The 21,214-nt window shown below is 44.0% G+C and overlaps 1 protein-coding gene across 1 annotated transcript in view; it reads left to right on the top strand.

Moving 5' to 3' along the window:
* LOC109679167 (cadherin-related family member 3-like) overlaps positions 1-21,214 on the top strand; it is a 74,915-nt gene that overhangs the window by 19,032 nt on the left and 34,669 nt on the right. The window contains 1 exon segment of the mRNA XM_074042895.1: positions 20,692-20,786. Within this exon segment, the coding sequence (XP_073898996.1) occupies positions 20,692-20,786 (95 nt within the window).

Below are 21,214 nucleotides of genomic sequence, written 5' to 3'. Positions count from 1 at the left end.
TATATATTCTGGCTACCAACCCCTTTGTCAGATGTATATGTTGCAAATATTTTATGACATTCTGTAGATTCACGGAATCTACAGAGAGTAGATTCTTTTTGTATTGTCTGCTCGATGGGTTTACTTCTTGGTTTTCTTTTCTGTTCTTTAGTCTATGTGACTGTTTTTATGTTAATATCATGCTATTTTGATTACTGTAGTTTTGTAGTATGTTCAAAGTCAGAGCAATATATCCTGCTTTTCTGTTTTTGTCCAAGGTTGCTTTGTCTAGTCAGGGTTTTTATTTTGTTCAATATAAGTTTTAGAATTTTGTTATAGTTCTGTAAAGAATGCCACTGGTGTTATAATAGGAATTGTATTAATTCTATAGGTAGCTTTAGGTAGTATGTACATTTTAACAATATTGATTCCTCCAACCTATGAGCATAGGTTTTTTTTTTTTACAATTTTTGTGTTGTCTTCAATTTTTTCATCAGTGTTTTATAGTTTCCATTGTTTTTTTTTCTTTTATTATTCATATGTGCACACAAGGCTTGGGTCATTTCTCCCCCCTGCCCCCACCTCCTACCTTACCACCCACTCCGCCTCCTCCCTCTCCCCCACCCCCTCAATACCCAGCAGAAACTATTTTGCCCTTATTTCTAATTTTGTTGTAGAGAGAGTATAAGCAATAATAGGAAGGAACAAGGGTTTTTGCTGGTTGAGATAAGGATAGCTATACAGTGAGTTGACTCACATTAATTTCCTGTGCGTGTGTGTTACCTTCTAGGTTAATTCTTTTTGATCTCACCTTTTCTCTAGTTCCTGGTCCCCTTTTCCTATTGGCCTCAGTTGCTTTTAAGGTATCTGCTTTAGTTTCTCTGCGTTAAGGGCAACAAATGCTAGCTAATTTTTTAGGTGTCTTTCCTAGCCTCACCCCTCCCTTGTGTGCTCTCGCTTTTATCATGTGCTCAAAGTCCAGTCCCCTTGTTGTGTTTGCTCTTGAACTAATGTCCACATAAGAGGGAAAACATACAATTTTTGGTCTTTTGGGCCAGGCTAACCTCACTCAGAATGATGTTCTCCAATTCCATCCATTTACCAGTGAATGATAACATTTCGTTCTTCTTCATGGCTGCATAAAACTCCATTGTGTATAGATACCACATTTTCTTAATCAATTCGTCAGTGGAGGGGCATCTTGGCTGTTTCCATAACTTGGCTATTGTGAATAGTGCCGCAATAAACATGGGTGTGCAGGTGCCTCTGGAGTAACCTGTGTCACAGTCTTTTGGGTATATCCCCAAGAGTGGTATTGCTGTATCAAATGGTAGATCAATGTCTAGCTTTTTAAGTAGCCTCCAAATTTTTTTCCAGAGTGGTTGTACTAGTCTACATTCCCACCAACAGTGCAAGAGGGTTCCTTTTTCCCCGCATACTCACCAACACCTGTTGTTGGTGGTGTTGCTAATGATGGGTGAAGTGGAATCTTAGCATGGTTTTAATTTGCATTTCCTTTATTGCTAGAGATGGTGAGCATTTTTTCATGTGTTTTCTGGCCATTTGAATTTCTTCTTTTGAGAAAGTTCTGTTTAGTTCACTTGCCCATTTCTTCAGTGGTTCATTAGTTTTGGGAGAATTTAGTTTTTTAAGTTCCCTATATATTCTGGTTATCAGTCCTTTGTCTGATGTATAGTTGGCAAATATTTTCTCCCACTCTGTGGGTGTTCTCTTCAGTTTAGAGACCATTTCTTTTGATAAACAGAAGCTTTTTAGCTTTATGAGGTCCCATTTATCTATGCTATCTCTTAGTTGCTGTGCTGCTGGGGTTTCATTGAGGAAGTTCTTACCTATACCTACTAACTCCAGAGTATTTCCTAGTCTTTTCTGTATCAACTTTAGAGTTTGTGGTCTGATATTAAGATCCTTGATCCATTTTGAGTTAAATTTGGTATACGGTGATATACATGGATCTAGTTTCAGTTTTTTGCAGACTGCTAACCTGTTTTCCCAGCAGTTTTTGTTGAAGAGGCTGCTATTTCTCCATTGTATATTTTTAGCTCCTTTGTCAAAGACAAGTTGGTTATAGTTGTGTGGCTTCATATCTGGGTCCTCTATTCTGTTCCACTGGTCTTCATGTCTGTTTTTGTGCCAGTCCCATGCTGTTTTTATCGTTATTGCTTTGTAATACAGTTTGAGGTCAGGTATTGTGATACCTCCAGCATTGTTCTTTTGACTGAGTATTGCCTTGGCTATTCGTGGCCTCTTGTGTTTCCATATAAACTTAAGGGTAGATTTTTCAATGTCTTTAATGAATGTCATTGGAATTTTGATGGGAATTGCATTAAACATGTAGATTACTTTTGGGAGTATAGACATTTTTACTATGTTGATTCTACCAATCCATGAGCATGGGAGATCTCTCCACTTTCTATAGTCTTCCTCAATCTCTTTCTTCAGAAGTTTATAGTTTTCCTTGTAGAGGTTGCTCACATCCTTTGTTAGGTTTACACCTAGGTATTTGATTTTTTTTGAGGCGATTGTAAATGGAATTGTTTTCATACATTCTTTCTCAGTTTTTTCATTATTAGTGTATAGAAATGCTAATGATTTTTCTATGTTGATTTTATATCCTGCTACCTTGCTATAGCTATTGATGGTGTGTAGGAGCTTCTGAGTAGAGTTTTTTGGGTCTTTAAGGTATAGGATCATGTCATCTGCAAATAGGGATATTTTGACAGTTTCTTTACCTATTTGTATTCCTTTTATTCCTTCTTCTTGCCTAATTGCTCTGGCTCGAGTCACCATCTTTAGAGAAATACAGATGGTTAAAAAAATTTTACTTTTAGTGTGGGGTATTGCTTAGAAAATAAATTATTTCCTCTTGCCTTTTCTTCACCCCAACACACATTGTAATTTTAAAATGCTTTTATGAAATTGTAAGCTCCATAAAAGCAGGGATTGGGTCTACCTTTATGAGTAGAACATGCTTAAATAAAACTTAGTATCAGTGGAAAAGGCCTTAAAATGAGATTTTTTCCTTCCTTTTTTCCTTCTTTCTTTCCTTCCTTCCTTCCTTCCTTTCCTTCCTTCCTTCCTTTCTTCTTCCTTCCTTCCTTCCTTCTTTTCCTTTCTCTCTCTCTCTCTCTTTCTTTCTTTCCTCTTTTTCTGTGCTAGGGATTAAACCGAGGCCTCATACATGCTAAGCATGTGGTTTGCCACAGCACTGTGAGTTGCAGTTACTCTTCACTCCTAAATACTTTGGCAATTTGCATATATTTTGGAAGCAATATTGACAGACTTGTAGCCAAACTGATGTGGGGTATAAAGGAGAGAAAGGAATCAAGATGGCATCTTGGCTTTGGGCCTGAGCAAGAGGAAAAGGGTTGAGAAGGACAATGGAGTGACTTGATTTAGACATGGTGAGACTGAGAAGTCAATTAGATATCCAGGATAGCGGGAAGCTAGATTTAAAGATCTGGAGCTCAGCAAAGACATGGAGACTGAAATATCAGTCTGGAGTTAGCAGATATGCATGATATTGACAGCCTGAGACAAACTAGGATCTGTAGGGAGGAAGTGCAAAGGTTGCACAAAAGGTGCAAAGGTTAAGCCTGGGAATGTCCCAACATTTAGAGGTAGAAAGAGGATTGAGAAAATGAGAATAAGGTAAAGGAAAATCAGGAGCTTGGAGTGTCTACCAGAAGCACAGAAAGATATATTTCAAGAAGTTGGGGTTGATCATGCACTGCTGAGCTGTCGAGGTAGATGACAACCTAGATTGCCCATCATCCAATGTGGCACTATGTTAATTGCTAGAACTCAGGAAAGTACCTGGCACACAGCAGGTATTCAGCAAGTGAATGAGTGGAGATCTCTAGTGTCCTTGCCAAGTGAGTTTGCTCAGTGGAGTAATGAGAATGAAAGTTTAATTGGAGAAGCCTCAAGGGAAAGGAGAGATGAGGAAAGTAGAAATAGTCAGCAGAGACAACTTTCAAAACAAATTCCTAAAATTCAGAGCAGAGAAATATTGGACAGCACCTGGAGAAAGCTGTGTATTCTAGGGAAATTTCCATTTTGGAAACATGAGAAATGTTATCACATTTACGCAGGAGGGGATAATTCACTAGACATGAGAAAATTAACAATGCAGTCAAGAGTGGCAATAATTGCTGAAGTGATGGCCTTGAGTAAACAAATGGTCCATGGCATCCAGGGAAAGAGTGGAGACCTTGACCTCAGCTATAGAAGCATGCAGGAAGATGAGGTCTAAGGGAACATTTGCAAAAATGAGCAGAAATAGTGGTGGCATGTCCACTTTTTTTGCCAGTGTAAGATTTATTTATTGAATGCTTATTAGCACCAAGCAATCTTCTGCAAAAGAGAGGCTTTGGCAGTGAATGAATCAACCCAAAATTCCTGCATTCCTGGAGCTTATATTCTAGTAGCAGAAAGATTGAGTGTGCATTTCAGTATAGCAGATTCTGCCCAGTGTTGCAAAATAAAGTAGGGAAGGGGATAAGAATTTTTTTGAGGGGGGGAGTGACTGGCAGTTTTAAAAAATGATAGCAATGATTTAGAATTAAGTGGCAGAGGAGGTTTTCTTTTGATTGCTTGAACTTTTCTAGGTGAAATAAGAAGCAAGGGCAGCAGTCAATGGTAGGGATAGGGAGGAGGTAAAGAGGATTACTGGGGATTTGAGGAAGGAGGCATGAATTCACTGCCTCCAGGAGAGAGAGAGGGAGAATTCTTTGCCTCCACAGAGAAATGGAAAAGTGAAGGGAATATTCAGAGAAGAGGTGGAGGATACAGAAGTTTGCTGATGAGAGACTGTGAATTCTTGAGGGTGCATTGGGAGTTGTTGGTGGGTCACATGCATTAAATGATTGCCCTGGTGATGAGAATTGAGTTTCCTGTGATGACTAGGCATGTGAGGTATGATGGGACAATGGCCTGATGGTCACTTAAAGGGGGCAGGATGTAGATAGTCTGCACTGATTGTAACTTGTGCTTGACATTGGTCTCTTGTGAAGTTAGATAGTTGAGTCTGTCATTGCTGCTCAGGGAAGATTAAGGATGGCCACATTGTTGAGAGCAGGAAGTGCTCTTCGGAGCTCTCTTAAAACCTGTTGTCAGTGTCCAGAGGGAGAGGAGGAGTCACTATACAGGAATCCATAATTTAGGACAATTCACAGAAGGAAAATGAAGATTCAGCAATGATTAACCTATACAAAGTCAATGGCCAATAAAACAAGACAAAACCAACAAAAATGTTTTGATGTTAGTAAAACACTTTTTTGAGGGTGGTAGGACTGGGTTTGAACTTAGGGTTTCATGCTTGCAAAGCAGGCACTCTACCACTTGAGTCACACTTCCAGTCCATTTTGCTGTGGTTATTTTGGAGATGGGGGGTCTCATGATCTATTTGCCTGGGCTGGCCTTGAACTGCAGTGTTCCCAATTTCAGCTCCCAAGTAGCTAGGATTACAAACATATGAACCCCTTGTGCCTAGCTAAAACATGAGTTCTCTTGGGGGGTGCCTACTACACATCTTGTCACTCTTATGGAAAAGAAAAGCTTTTACACCTGTTAGAAAAACTCTTTGGGCTGTTTATGCCAATCAACACAGTAAAGGAATGAATCGCTTTTACCTAGTTGATTAGTGGTTGCGTAGATACATCAATGTTCTTATAACACTGGATATCTGTGTTCATGTTTTTCCTTCACATAGATAGCAATGGCTTTGTTCTGTATTCATGGTAGACCTTGAATCCCTGGAAAGTTTGCAGAATCCCTGGAAAGATTAATTTCTGAGTTATGCCCAGTAGTCTGGTCTACCCTAAACTTACCTTAAAATTTCATTTCTTTGTGGCACCAAGAAAGTGGGGTGGATGATTTGAGTCACATCACATGACATTCTTGGAAAGTTCTAGTATGTGATGAAATATCATTAAATGAATTATCATTTATCATGCCAATATCTTTTGGCATGTACTAGCCAAAAGAATTTGAGACTTGAGGCAATTACCTGAGTTATTCAAGCTAAAAACAATTTTGCTTTAAATAACTATGCAATAGGGGAAGAGCAACTTTAAGAAAGGCTTTAATTATCTAGAAAATATCTTTAATTCTCCACATCAAAGGCAGATGATGGGAGGAAACCACAATCATGTTCTTAAATATTTTGGGGGGCAGTATTTACTTCCTAATTGCACGTCTTGCAACATCCTCCACAAGATGGCATGCAAGTTTGTAGCATACCTCAGCCAGTTTTCATGCTGTTGCTAAATCATCTTGCAACAAGCAATAAACACTGAATAATCTCACAAGAAATGACAAGTTTTGCCTTGTAAATGGTGAATGTATACATTTTGGTAATGTCTTCTGTAGGTTAACGATACTGTCTTTTAAAGATCCACAGGTGTGAGGTTAATAATTTGCAGAATATTTGAAAAGATGTCAGTCACTTAAGTCCATTCACACAAGGCAAATGAAGATTTGGTGATGAACAGCCGGTTCACAGTGTTGAAACCCAACAAGACAAGACAAAACAAGCAAAAATGCTCTGCCGTTCCTGTTGGAAGATAACTTTTTATGAGACTAGGAAAGAAATTATAATAAAATATTTACTTCTAAGAGTATTTATTTCACTGTTTTAAGGCATTCCTGAAAACATTCCCTGGCATACTGGGGAAGAGCGTGGTAATGCATTCTGAATGTCACTGTGCTTCTGAATGACCTTGACTGCATCAGTGGGATCAAGTGGGATGCTTTTAATAAATACAGATGCCCATGCTCCTCCTCAGATCAATTAAGCCAGAATCTCTAGAAGGTGAGCCCAGGCACCAGCATTTGTAAAAAGCTCCATAGGCATGCTAATGATACCTTGGACTTCAAAGTTTCCTGACGATTTTGAGGTATCATTTTACTTGCCCGTAGCAGGCATCACTAATCAAACATGGCACTCTTCCAGCCTGAGCTCAAATTTTTTTGTTGTTGTTTCTTCCATACACTGATTTTGGTAGCCCTAATCAGTCAACTCAGAGTTGAAATGAAGTTCACCTGCTATCAGAATTCTTACAGAATATGGAACAAGGAAATACTTCTCACCTAAAAGGTGATTGGTTTCTAAATAGAGTAACTGCTTTCTTGCATGGTTTAGCCAAACAATTAGTTCACCTTTTATAACAAAAGAAGTTTTAGGGACTGCAGTGGACAATATCTGTTCTCTTCCCAAACCTCTTTGATACTTTTTTTTTTTTCAAACCATTTTTGTGTGGTGAACTCCACTCCCATCCCACTTCAATATGCTTTTGCTTCCCATCTTCCAGAAGACTTTTTAGTTTTTCTTGCAGGTTGCAAGAGCAGGAAATACCTGCAGTTTATATCTCTTGGAATCTTTAGCCGCCGAAGGAGTACAAAAGTCCCACCATCTTTCCCTTAGGTGGGAACATTCCTGAATAACGCCCAACCCCCATCAGGGGATTTTGCAATAGTATTTTTCTTGGCAGTTTTCCTCCTCTTCTCTGTCCATCAGTTTTCTGGAAGCATATACTAAATCACTAAATTTGTGTAACACAAATTTTTCTCTCAGGATCTGTTTCTGGTGAACCCATAAGACACAGGTCAAGCACTAAGGCCACTGAGTCAGGCTATCAAATTAGATTCAATATATCAGCACAGAGTCTCACTTCAGCTAGCTATTGAGACAATGTAAAATGTGAAAAAAATCTTTAAATTAGGAAGAATGAGGGCTCTAATAGTCCAGTGAAAGGGCATAGGCTGAAAACTGTTCCTATTTCTTATAAAGTGAAGGCAGTGATCTTTACAGGAAAGTAAAATGATGTTATGTGAACTCTGAAGTCCAAGTGTAAGACCCATGGTACTTGTGTTGTAGAAAATGTTCCGGCAAAGTGCTATTCCTTTCTGCATAGCCCTGGAATGGAATGCAAGGCTTCACTAAAATAATTAATGCTTAATTTAGATTATATCACTTTCATAGTTTGAAGCTATTTTCGTAAACATGTTTTGAAGCTAATCAGTGATTAACCAATATTTTTGCTTAAAGCATCACAGAATTTTTTTTTTTTTTTGGTGGTACTGGGGTTTGAACTCAGGGCCTCATCCTTGCTAGATAGGTGCTCTACCACTTGAGCCACTCCACCAGCACTTTTTAAAAAAAATTAATTAATTTATTTATTTTTCATTTATTCACATGTGCATACGTTGTTTGGGTCATTTCTCCACCCTCCTCCCCTCCCCCATACTGCTCCCCCCATCAGTTCCAAGCAGGTCCTGTTCTGCCCTTATCACTAATTTTGTTGAAGAGAAGACATAAGCATAATAAGGAAGACAAAGCAGTTTTACTAGTTGAGTTGAGGATAGCTATACAGAGAGATTCCTGGTATTGCTTTCATGTACCCATGTGTTATGACCCAAGTTGATTCATCTCTAACTGATCTTTACATTGATTCCTGATCCCCTGCTCATGATAACCTCTGTCATTTTAAGGTTTCTGTATTAGCTCCTCTGGAGTAGGGACATCAAACGCTTTCATGTTTTGGGTTTTCTACCTACTCCTATGTCTCCCGTATGTGCTCTCCCCTTGTCATGTGACCCAAGTCCAACCACATTGCTGTATTTGCCCTAGATCTAAAGTCCACATATGAGGGAGAACATAGGATTTTTGGTCTTCTGAGCCTGCCTAACCTCGCTCAGAATGATGTTCTCCAGTTCCATCCATTTACTTGCAAATGATAAGATATCATTCTTCTTCATGGCTGAGTAAAATTCCATTGTGTATAAATACCACATTTTCTTAATCCATTCGTCAGTAGTGGGGCATCTTGGCTGTTTCCATAGCTTGGCAATTGTGAATAGCGCTGCAATAAACATGGGTGTGCAGGTGCCTCTGGAGTAACCTGTGTCACAGTCTTTTAGGTGTATCCCCAGGAGTGGGGTTGCTGGATCATATGGTAGATCTATATTTAGATTTTTAAGAAGCCTCCAAATTTTTTCCAGAGTGGTTGCACCAGCTTGTATTCCCACCAGCAGTGTATTATGGTTCCTTTTCCCCCACATCCTCGCCAACACCTGTTGTTAGTGGTGTTTTTGATGATGGCTATTCTAACGGGGTGAGATGGAATCTTAGTGTGGTTTTTATTTGCATTTCCTTTATGGCCAGAGATCCACCAGCACTTTTTATGTTGGGTATTTTTAGGATCTCATGAACTGTTTGCCCAGGCTGCCTTATATTTGCCTCCTGACTAGTAGGATTACAAGTGTGAGCCACCAGTACCCAGCACACAGAATCTTTTGCCATTAGAAAAAAATTGGTCCAGCCAAGTGTGGTGGTACATGCCTATAATCCCAGCTACTTGGGAAGCAGGGTTAGCATTAGACCCTGAGTTCAATTCCTAGTAGTACCACCAAAAAAAATAAAAATCAGCCCAGATCATACTCAACTAATTTCCCTTAAGGAAATATTACTATGTGTTTAATTACCAAATTAGACACCCACAAACTATTCGTCCAGACTGCCTTTCAACCATGATCCTCCTGATCCTTGCCTCCTGAGTAACTAGGATTCACAGACATGAGCCACCAGTTCATCTGCCTCTTTTAGATCTTCTTATGTTAAAGTTTCCATTTTAGACCATCTTTCCTTTTTGCTCTCCTTCTTTTCCCTTTTCTTCCTTTTTTCTTTCCCTCTGTTTTCTCTCTTGTCTTCCTCTGTAAACAGTACTACTGAGTTGCTCTACACCTGCATTTTCACCAACCTACATTCTTTAATTCCTACCCAAGACATTTAAAAATAAGTTCAGCTACAATTGTCTTAAAAAGAGAAAAACATACTGCTTTTCTACCAGGACAACATTTCCCATGAGACCAGAAGTATATCATAATGACTCTGGAGTTGAAAGCCCTGGATTTGGGTTTCAGCTTACCCATTCAACAGTTATGTGTTCTTGAGCCATTTTGATAACATTCGTAAGCCTCAGTTTCCTTGCTTATAAGGCAGAACCAAGAACAGTACTAATCTCATGGCATTATTTAAAGGGTTAAGGGAGAGAGTTGAGGAAAAAGGCTGAGCATTTAATCAGAGTAACTGGTAGCCAACATAGTTGTTATTTCACTGAGGCTGAGAATACAGAAGTATCCAGCCATAGTTCTTGTATCTCTGCCTTTGCGGCAATGGGCTTGTGAGATTCTGCCCCTCCTTGTGTGTGTGGCCTGCAGTCAGGTCTGACATTTCCAATTCCCAAGCTACTCAGAGAGCAAATAGTCATGAACCAGCCTTTCAGAGCTGGGAATAAAGTAGATTCTGAAGATAAGTCCATCCAGAAGGACTGCAGGCTCCTCTTGTCCTGCATTCCCCTGTAAGCTGTCTTCTTGCCTCAGAACCTGGGAGTGTGGCTGACATTGTTCTTTTTATGACTGGAATAGTCCTTTACTTGTTCATGGTGACATTACAAATAACATAGGGGCAAGGAGAAGCCCTGCGACAATGAATGTAAGTCACCTGGCCTCAGAGTTAATATCTCATCCCTGGGACTGCTTTCCTGTTCAGGGGATCTTTCATTCAGGTGGCTTTCCCAGTGATGGACCTGGCTGCCTAGCAACCACCATTTTCAAACCTTCCCTGAACACTAGACAGAGTTGTTCATATCGGTGACATCAGTTTTTTTTAAAACAGAGAATACATCATCTTGTGAAAAATTAAACCTCACAAAATGTAGCTTTTCAATATATATTGTTGCCAAATGAGTTTGGACAGCTATGTAACCCTGGAATTGAATTACAAACTGCAAATTTATGTAAACACAAATGTGGGTTTTTTTTTTAAACAAGTATATTTGTATATCACCAGATCTAGTCCTGTGAGCACTCTCAGGTAATTTAACTACCTTCTGTATGAAACAGGATTCATTGTTCCTGTGTCTGTGCTAAAAGTAAATATGTGATGAATTTGCCTTCTGTTCCTGAATGCTAATATTCTACACTGTTCTACAGAAACAGCAGAAATCAAGTCCATCTTGTTTGTATGTGTAGAAATGGAAGACATGAATTAAAATTAATCAGAGCATGATGATTCATCAGAAAAATCAATAAATTTAAAGGTCACTAATTTCTCCAAATGATTTTTAGGTTGCTTTGCAGTCCTTCTGGGTTTAATCTTCTCTATTAAATTATCTCTGGGTGTACACAATTATTAAGTCAGTGGCACTCAGTCTAATTAACTCCTGATATTAATCCTCTCATGGATTTTTGCCCTGGCCTTTTCCAATCATTTGATTCTCATCTACATTAGAAACCCTGACTTCATCTGCCTTCTTTGGCAAGTATTTTGCCTTAGGGATGTAATGCTAGAAGCAGAAAAGCAATATATAAAGTAAATAAAAGCTCAGTGCTCAGACTGGGGACCAGCCACTTGAATAGTCTAAGCCTCAGTGTTCCTGTTGTTGAAATGGAATAATGTCAGTTCCTATTACAGAATTGTGAGAATTAAAAGAGAATGTATTTAAAGCACTTAACAGAATGACTGAAAGGTAGTATGTGTTGGGGTCCAGAGTTGACCACCCCTCAGAGGAACAAAAAGACACTCACGATAATGTAAGCCACAAAGTGAGGTTTATTTCCAGCCAGCTGGGGTCCGGGTATCCACCCGATGCAGTGGGTTTCAACACGGACCCCGAATACAAAATTCAGGCTGCTTTTATATTTTTTTTAGACATTAGTCACAGTCACACAGCAATTTTTATGGTCCCTGGGGTCACATTTTTCTGATATCTCCCACATCCTGGTGGTGGGGCAAGATTACTTGAAGATTATTTATCAGGAATTTGGTAAACACCAGGTGTCTCAACTCATTGACTCACATACCGTTTTAGCAAGATTAACCAGAAACAGTCCCTGTTCCCAGAAACCGTCCCACCTCCCTTAGTTCCAGTAAGTGGTGGCTTGGGTCATGTTAGCCATGGCGGGTTTCAGGCTGAGTGGGCTGCAAGCCTCAAAGGTACCCTAACGTTTGTACCCTAACATTCCCCCCTTTAGTTGTTCATAATGAGGAATCATGCTCATGTGGGCGACGAGCGTAAACATCCTCAGGGCTAGGTAACTGTTCGTATTGCTGCCTCAGGACCATTAGTTGGACTGTACTAATTCGATCTTTCACGAAGGTCACTAGCTTATTCAGAATACAAGGACCGAAGGTTAAGATAAGCAGTAGTATGACCAGAGGGCCCACCAGGGTAGAGACCAAGGTAGTGAACCAGGGGACCTATTGAACCAAGCTTCGAACCAATTTTCTTGGGCTTCCCTTTCCCGTTTCCTTTTTGCCAGTCCTTCCCTCACTTTAGCCATAGACTCCCTAACTACCCCTGAATAGTCAGCATAAAAACAACATTCCTCCCCTAAGGTGGCACATATTCCCCCCTGCTGAAAGAACAATAAGTCTAGGCCCCGTCAGTTTTGAAGCACTACCTCAGATAGAGAGGTAAGGGATTTTTCCAGGTGACTAATGGAGGCTTCTATCCTCTCTATATCCTCGTCTATGGCCGCGCGCAGCGAGGACATCCCTTTATGTTGATTAGCCAGGGAGGCTATGCCGGTTCCTGCCCCAGCCACCCCTAGGCTAAGTAGGGTAGCAATGGTTAATGCAGAAATAGGCTCTCTCTTCTTTCTCTCACCTGTTCCTGTATTCCAGTATGAATATAGGCTCTCCTCAGAATGATAGATGATGTGGGGCAGCACAGCCACTAGGACACAGAATTCTTTAGAGCCGTTAAACACATTAGTTGATAGGCAAGGGGTGAGCCCGGACTGTGAGCATATCCACCATCCATTGCCTTTTGGAATTACCCACTTAATACCATCGCCCCAGGTGGGGTTGTTTTCTACAACAGCACATAGGTCCTGTTTTCCCACTGGCACCTTCCCTAAGCAGGTTCCTTGGCTGCTCACTTGTTGTATGGTCAGACCTCTCTTACGGTCTCCCCAGGAACATTGAGTGGGGTTTTCACTAGTCGAGATATCGTAGGTGACATTTAGCCCTATTGCCTCATAGAATGGGGGCCTCACATCATAGCACAGCCAGCAGGAGGTAGTCATATTAGGGTTGGTGTGGTTCAATGTTAGGAATGCAGCATTTACCAGATTCCAGAGGGGGTCTGTGGACCTGGTCATGAGACTGGGCTTCTCCAAGGGAGGGCCGGTGCCTAATGGTCCTGGAGTTTTAACACTAGCCTTTGTGTGAGGCTGGGTAGGGACTGGGGTTGTGTGAGGTCAGAGAGGTGGCTCTATATAGGGCGGCTTAAGTACTTTGTTGGGGCCTACCATTTTGGACGGTGGCCCCATGGGCTCAACTTTTAATCTGATTACTACGGTCGAGCCAGAATGTCCACCATATTTATAAAACACAAGTCCCCACACCTTACCTTGTATCCACCTGGGGGTGTCCTCTTTGTCACTGTCAGTGAAGGTGACCTTGATTCTATCTGTATCTGTGGGCTGGCATTTATGGGTGGGTGACGGAATTCTGCACCCCCAGGATACCCCATTTACAAAGGCAAATTTGACTAGGTCTGGTTTTGATATCCCCACTTCCATTCACCATCGTTGGATGTGACACATGCCCATGACTTACAGAAGGAGTATTGTATTCCCCCACAGTCCTTGCTCTTTTTGTGGCCGGGACAAGCATAAAAACCATAACGTCGGGCTGACTCCGGGGCAGTAGACTTGTAGGCAGGATTGACGTCTCTGAAGCAGAATTGAAGCTCCGGCCACCAAGTTCCTATGGGGGCAGTGCGAGTAGTCTTGTTAAGGGTGGTATGAGTCTCCCCATCGGTGAGTATCCAGGTTTGCTTATAGGGCTGGTGAGGGTTGGTTTCTGCGAGGCTCCTGCTCTGGGCATTGAGCAAGATCAGAGCGACCAGCCAACCCATCCGTGGCTGCTCCTGAAGACTCTGCATGTTCCCGGGGTCACAAAAGTTTCAGCTTCAGTGGGTTATCTGGGTGCCGCCACTCGGTCCACTCTCTAGCCTTTTTCTGTTCCTGATGATTGGCTTGATGCACGTGGGAGTGATGACCCAAGGCCCGATGCCGTCAACCTTAAGAGCAGTGGGGGTAACCAGAATGACCAGGTAAGGGCCTTTCCATCTTTCTTCCAGAGTGTGGGCTCTGTGCCTCTTTACCCATACCCAATCCCCCCCTGGGACGATGCCATGTTCTGGGTTCAATGTGTCCTTTGTCTCATACAAGGCGTGCACTATGGGCCAGATTTCACGTTGGACCTCCTGTAGGGCTTTTAAGCTGGCCAAGTAATTTGGGGCCGTACTGGGGTCTTGGTCCGGTAGGGTTTGGACAATAATGGGGGGCGGAGCCCCGTATAGAATTTCAAAAGGTGTCAATCCATGTACATATGGTGAATTTCGAACCTGGAAGATGGCATAGGGTAGGAGGGCCACCCAGTCTCTGCCAGTCTCAATGGCTAATTTAGATAAGGTCTCCTTTAGGGTCCGATTCGTTCTTTCTACCTGCCCTGAGCTCTGGGGGTTATATTCACAATGCAGTTTCCAATTAGTCCCCACTGCCCGGGCCAGCCCTTGTAGGACGTTACTGATGAAAGCCGGACCGTTACCAGAGCCTAGAGTTTCGGGGCTGCCATATCTGGGTATGATTTCCTCCAGCAAAACCTTAGCTACAACCTGAGCAGTCTCTCATTTTGTAGGAAAAGCCTCCACCCAGCTTGAGAAGGTGTCTACCAGAACCAACAAATACCTATACCCATACCTTCCCGGCTTCACCTCAGTGAAATCCACTTCCCAGCTCTGTCCCGGTGCCCTCCCCCATACCCGTGTACCTGTATGTAGGAGTCCCCTTTTGCTGGGTTTCATAGCCTGGCACCCAACACATTGGTCCACAATCTTTTGAATCTGGGCTGTTTGATGCGGGAACCGGAGGCAGGCCGACTCAAGGAGGGCAAGTAGTTTCTTCTTGCCTAAATGGTTGGCTCGATGTAAATTGGAGAAGAGAAACAGTCCTAACTTTTCAGGAAGGATCAGCCGCCCTTCGATATCACGATACCAGCCTTGCTGATTGGGCTCTGGGCATCGGTGATCTTGGATCCACTGTTTGTCTTCCAGGGTGTACTCAGGTCGTGGTGGCAAGTGTGGAAGCTCGGGCACAGGTAAGGTCAGCGCTAGGGTCATGGAGGCCAAAGCAGCATTTCGGGCCGCTATGTCCGCACGTCGGTTCCCCATAGCTTCTGGAGTCTGGGCAGATTGGTGACCAGGAACGTGTACTACTGCCACAGCTTGGGGCTTCTGATCCGCAGTCAGTAGTCTCTGGATCTCTGGGATGTTACGTAGCTCCTTTCCTTCCGCTGTAATGAAACCTCTTTCCCGGTAGATGGCACCATGTACATGGACGGTACCGAAAGCATAACTGCTGTCGGTATAAACAGTCACTCATTTTCCCTCAGTCCACTCGAGTGCCTCTGCCAGCGTGATCAGTTTGGCCTTCTGGGCTGAGGTCCCCGGGGGCAGCGGGGCACTCCAAATTATGTTCCCACCTTGGTCCACCACTGCTGCACCCACCTTACGCACCCCATCCAAGACGAAACTACTCCCATCTGTATACCATACCAGCTCAGTGTTGGGTAGGGTTGAGTCCTGGAGATCGGGGTGCACTTGGGTGATTTCAGCTATAATCTCCTGACAGTCATGTAGAGGGGCTTCCAGGTCCGGATTTGGCAGCAAGGTGGCCGGATTTAGAGAAACCGGGTCGGAGAAGAGGATTTGGGGAGCATCCAGCAAGAGCCCTTGGTAATGAGTCAGTCAGACGTTGGTCATCCATCTACCTTGAGGGTGCTTTAGGACTCCCTCTACTGCATGGGGGGTTACCACCTTCAGATGTTGCCCAAAAGTGAGCTTATCTGCATCCTTTACCATTAGGGCAACTGCCGCTATGATCCGCAGGCATGGGGGCCAGCCTGCTGCAACGGAGTCTAACCTTTTGGATAGATAAGCAACTGGCCGCTTCCAGGGCCCTAGGCGCTGCATTAGTACCCTTTTTGCTATCCCCCTCCTTTTGTCTACAAAGAGGGTGAAGGGCTTTAGAGGGTCTGGCAGCGCCAGGGCCAGGGCTCTCAAGAGGGCGGTCTTGAGCTTCTCAAAAGCCTTTTGTTGATCTGGCCCCCAGGCCCAAGGGGCCTTGTCCTTAGTTGCCTCGTATAAGGTTTTTGCCAGTTCAGCACACCCCAATATCCACAGCCGGCAGTAGTCTGCTGTCCCCAGGAACTCGCGGACTTCTCGAGCCGCGGTGGGGACAGGGAGTCTGAGAATAGTTTCTTTCATAGCATTCATTAACCATCTGGTTCCCTCTTTTAGTTCATATCCCAGGTAGGTGACTGTTTGTCTACAAATTTGAGCCTTCTTTGCACTGGCCTGATAGCCCAACTTCCCCAGCTCCTGGAGGAGGTCTCCAGTGGCTTGCCGGCACTCAGCTTCAGATGCAGCTGCCAGAAGCAAGTCATCTACATACTGCAGAAGTGTGATGGAACTGTGGCTCCAGAGATATGAGTCCAGATCCTGATTAAGAGCCTCATTGAACAGAGTAGGGGAGTTTTTGAAACCTTGTGGAAGTCTAGTCCATGTTAACTGTCCGGGGGTTCCCGTATTTTCATCATGCCATTCGAAGGCAAAAAATGTGTTGACTATTGGGTGCCAGGGCTATGCTAAAAAAAGCATCTTTTAAGTCCAAAGTGGTATACAAAACATGGGAGGGGGGCAAATGGCTCAGCAAGGTATAGGGGTTGGGGACTGTGGGGTGGATGTCCTCAACCCTCTTGTTTACTTCCCTTGAATCTTGGACTGGCCTATAGTCTTTTCCCCTGGGTTTCTTAATGGGGAGGAGTGGAGTGTTCCAAACAGAACGGCAGGGCCGTAATATTCCAGCCTCCAGGAGATGGTTTATGTGAGGGGCAATGCCCCTCCATGCCTTGGAAGACATGGGATACTGACGGACTCAGATGGTCTGAGCTGAAGCCTTGATCTCTACTATTACCGGGGCTCGATGTTCCGCCAGCCCCACACCTGCTATTTCTGCCCAAGCCTGGGGGTAGGTTTGAATCCAATAAGCCATTTCAGGGGACCACTCAATAGGTTTCGGGGAAGGGTCCCGCAAGGAGAACAAGCAATGTTCATCCTCGAGAGACATGGTCAAGACTTGGAGGGGCTGTCCTTGTCCATCTGTCACTTTGATACCGTCCGGCTCAAAGTGAATGTGAGCCCTCACCTTAGTTAGCAGATTGCATCCCAGAAGGGGGGCAGGGCACTCAGGAATGACCAGAAAGGAATGGGTCACCTGATGTCGGCCCAAATCCACCTGACATTTGCTAGTCCATTGATATGCCTTGGATCCAGTGGCTCCCTGCACAAGGCTAATTCTCTGGGACAGTGGCTCAGTAGGTTTATTAAGGACTGAATATTGGGCCCCTGTGTCTACCATGCATCTCACAGGCTTCCCCTCCACATATACGGTTACCCAAGACTCGGGGAGGGGGTCCGAGTCCCGTGCCCTCTAGTCACACTGTCCATTCAGCTAACAGGACTCAGGCGTCATTATTAGGGCTGCTATTTGGTCCCAGGTGACCCTGGAGTTTGGGACATTCCTTCTTCCAGTGTCCATATTCCTTAAAATAGGCACATTGTCCCTGGTCTAGCCTGGGTCGATCTCTTCGGGGACGTGTGGGGCCGGCCCATCCAGAACTCGGTCCGGCCAGACCCTGGACTCCTGCTAGCAATATCTTAGCCATCTCTTTTTGCTGTTTCTTGTTTTCCCTACTCTGGTGTTCCCTGTCCTCTTTCCAAATCCTTTCTTGTAGTTCCTGATTCTCCTTCCTGATTCTATCCTCTTGTTCTTCCGGGGTTTCTCGGGTGTTAAAAACCCTTTCAGCTACTTTCATCAGATCCCGGGTAGTCATCTCCCCAAGCCCTTCTTGCTTATATAGTTTCTTCCTAATATCAGGGGCAGCCTGATTTATGAAGGACATTATCACAGCTGACTGATTCACCTCCGCTAGTGGGTCTAGGGGGGTATACTGTCTCTATGCATCATAAGGACGCTCAAGGAATGCGGCCGGGCTTTCATTTTCCCCCTGCATTATTGCCTTTACCTTAGTCAAATTGGTAGGGCGGCGGGGCCGACTGCCGCCCGGAGGCCTGCCATAAGAGTCTGGCGGTAGACCTGGAGATGCTCCCTACCTTCTGCAGTCCCATAGTCCCAGTCAGGTCTGTTTAAAGGAAAACGATCATCAATCAGGTTTGGCAGGGTGGTCGGTCGCCCATTGTCACCGGGGACATTCTTTCTGGCTTCAGTGGGAATCCACTCCCATTCCTCAGTGGTGAATAGGGTCCGAAGGAGCTGCTGACAGTCATCCCATGTGGGACTGTGAGTATGCAAAATGGACTCGAACAGATCAGTCAGGCCTCTAGGGTCCTCAGAAAAAGGAGGATTCTGGGCTTTCCAGTTGTACAGGTCACTACTTGAAAAAGGCCAATACTGATAGGTGCGTCCCCCATCGAGACCAGCACCACCCAGGGCCTGCACCGGGAGGATGGGGGGCCCGGTGTAAGTGGAGGAGGGCTCCTCCTCTGGGGTTTCTTCTCGCTGCCTACGGGGCCTGAGTCCCCTCGCTGGTCCGGAGACCGGGACAGGGGGTGCAGACGGGGAGGCTGATGAGTGGGGAGGCTCAGAGGAGCCAGCTGCCTCTGGCTGGAGTGGCGCAGCAGCAGCATATGGCGGGGATTTACTTCACAATCTAAGTCTATCAAGGATGGATGGAGAGTTGGGTCTTCCTGCAGAATAGGCTTCTTAGGGGAATTAACGGGAGTGGGGGTGTTCCCCGACAAGGCCAGTATTGCGGGCCGGTCTGTAGGTGCTCCATGGATAATGGCCGCAGCCAGGAAGGGGGGGTCTTCTATTAAAGTCTGCCACATTAGGACGTAGGGATATTGATCAGGGTGGCCATGAAGACCTGGTCTATTAATGACATCTTGGACCTTCTTAATCGTGTCCAAGGAGAAGGTACCTTGAGGAGGCCAGCCTACATTAAAGGTTGGCCATTCCGCTGAGCAAAGGGTGTCAAACTTACCTTTCTTAATTTTCACGCCATAATTGTGTCCCTTAGCGCGGAGTTCTGAAAAATGATTCAGAAGAAGTGTCTTAGGAGTTACCTGAGCCTGTCCCATGATGATCAGGAGAGATGGACAAAGGAGACAGCAAAGAACAAAAGAGACAATTCCAGCAGACAAACAAATTCGCACAGGACTCTCTAACATACACAAGTACCGGCCGGTCAACCAGACCACTCTCACAGGCGCAATTCCATTCACACCAGACTCAGGATCCTTACCCAAAGACCACCCAAACGGCGTCCACTGAGGACTCCGGCGCGGCTCCTGACCATCGGGGATGTCTCCCACGACTTCCAATAGTGAAGCCTCCAGGGCTGTAACCCCTTCCTTCCACTCAGTGAGAATTCTCAACCAAATTCAGACGGGGACTCTAAGTCCCTCCAAACGGAGGTGGCCAATCCTCCTTCCGCGGTCTTTCCCAATTAAACCTCGGTATCGGAGGCTGTTTGTTCCTCTCAGGGAGGGGCTCAGATCTCGCTGGGGCCTCCAGATGTTGGGGTCCAGAGTTGACCACCCCTCAGAGGAACAAAAAGACACTCACGATAATGTAAGCCACAAAGTGAGGTTTATTTCCAGCCAGCTGGGGTCCGGGTATCCGCCCGACGCAGTGGGTTTCAACACGGACCCCGAATACAAAATTCAGGCTGCTTTTATATTTTTTTTAGACATTAGTCACGGTTACACAGCAATTTTTATGGTCCCTGGGGTCACATTTTTCTGATATCTCCCACATCCTGGTGGTGGGGCAAGATTACTTGAAGATTATTTATCAGGAATTTGGTAAACATCAGGTGTCTCAACTCATTGACTCACATACCGTTTTAGCAAGATTAACCAGAAACAGTCCCTGTTCCCAGAAACCGTCCCACCTCCCTTGGTTCCAGTAAGTAGTGGCTTGGGTCATGTTAGCCATGGCAGGTTTCAGGCTGAGTGGGCTGCAAGCCTCAAAGGTACCCTAACGTTTGTACCCTAACAGTATGAAGGAAAAAGTCAATAAGATTTTAAGAAAACAGCTTGCAAAAATATTGTCTATATTTATGCATACAAAATCAGAAGAATAATAGTTTCTTTTTTCTTTCTACATCTCCTTGATCACCCCTCTCTAGCCCCCCACAAAAAAAGTCCATCATCACCATCAACAAACAAATTAGTCCTTAAGTTTTCATTAAACCATCTATCGATTTCTTGAAATAACTTCTAATTTACTTCTAGCTTTGGTTGGCATGCTGTGAGAAGTGGTCAAGTAACAAGCTGAATATGAGGTTAGGAAAATTCATTTTCAAGGTTTAAGAGCAGGTTAACTAGCTTGCAGTAAGGTAAGTGTAGTATGTTTTTGTCACCACCACCACCATCATCATTGCCATTGGCAAACATTTACTGAGAATGTGTCACATGTGGGGTGGCCCAGAGTACGGAGAGATTTCAGGCTTGGTTTTTGGGGATGTGAGGAATCTTGCCGGGGAATCCATTGTGTCTGCAATATTTTGCTTTCTCTTTACCTTCCAATAAACAGTACTGCATTTCCCCGGAGAACTCGGGCTTCACAATTGACAGCACTGGAACAATTTCCACAGCAGCAGTTTTTGATTTTGAGAGCAAAATGAGAAGGTAAAATACTGCTACTGTGTTTTCATTTAAAAGGCTGGTCTTTTGGTTTATATTTCCCTTTTTGAGAATATTTCTCCCCATCTGACCTAAGTGTGCTCCTGAAATGAAGATGCCTTTGGCATTGCCTTGAAAGTGGAAACAGCACTTAACCTCCAATTGCACTGTGCTGGACTTGGCTATGGGGGACTTGTTTTGTACCACCACTGCTTTTGTCACAGCTCAGCATGAGATCATTTCAGTGGTGTTTGCACCCTACTGTGGAAGTAGGTGGGGAATTCCCTGTGGATACCTGTGACAGAACTCATTCAGAATGTAATAAGCATTTTCTCTTTATTTCCTCCACATCTGCCAACCTGGTAACCACTGGTTCAAGTTATTATTTTTATTTTTTGTCATGATTTAATAACCACCCTTTTCAGTTGAATGTT

Source organism: Castor canadensis, chromosome 10 (assembly GCF_047511655.1).
Source record: "Castor canadensis chromosome 10, mCasCan1.hap1v2, whole genome shotgun sequence".
NCBI lineage: Eukaryota > Metazoa > Chordata > Mammalia > Rodentia > Castoridae > Castor > Castor canadensis.
The sequence above is the reverse complement of the archived record's forward strand: the minus strand, read 5'-3'. Positions and strand labels throughout refer to the sequence as shown.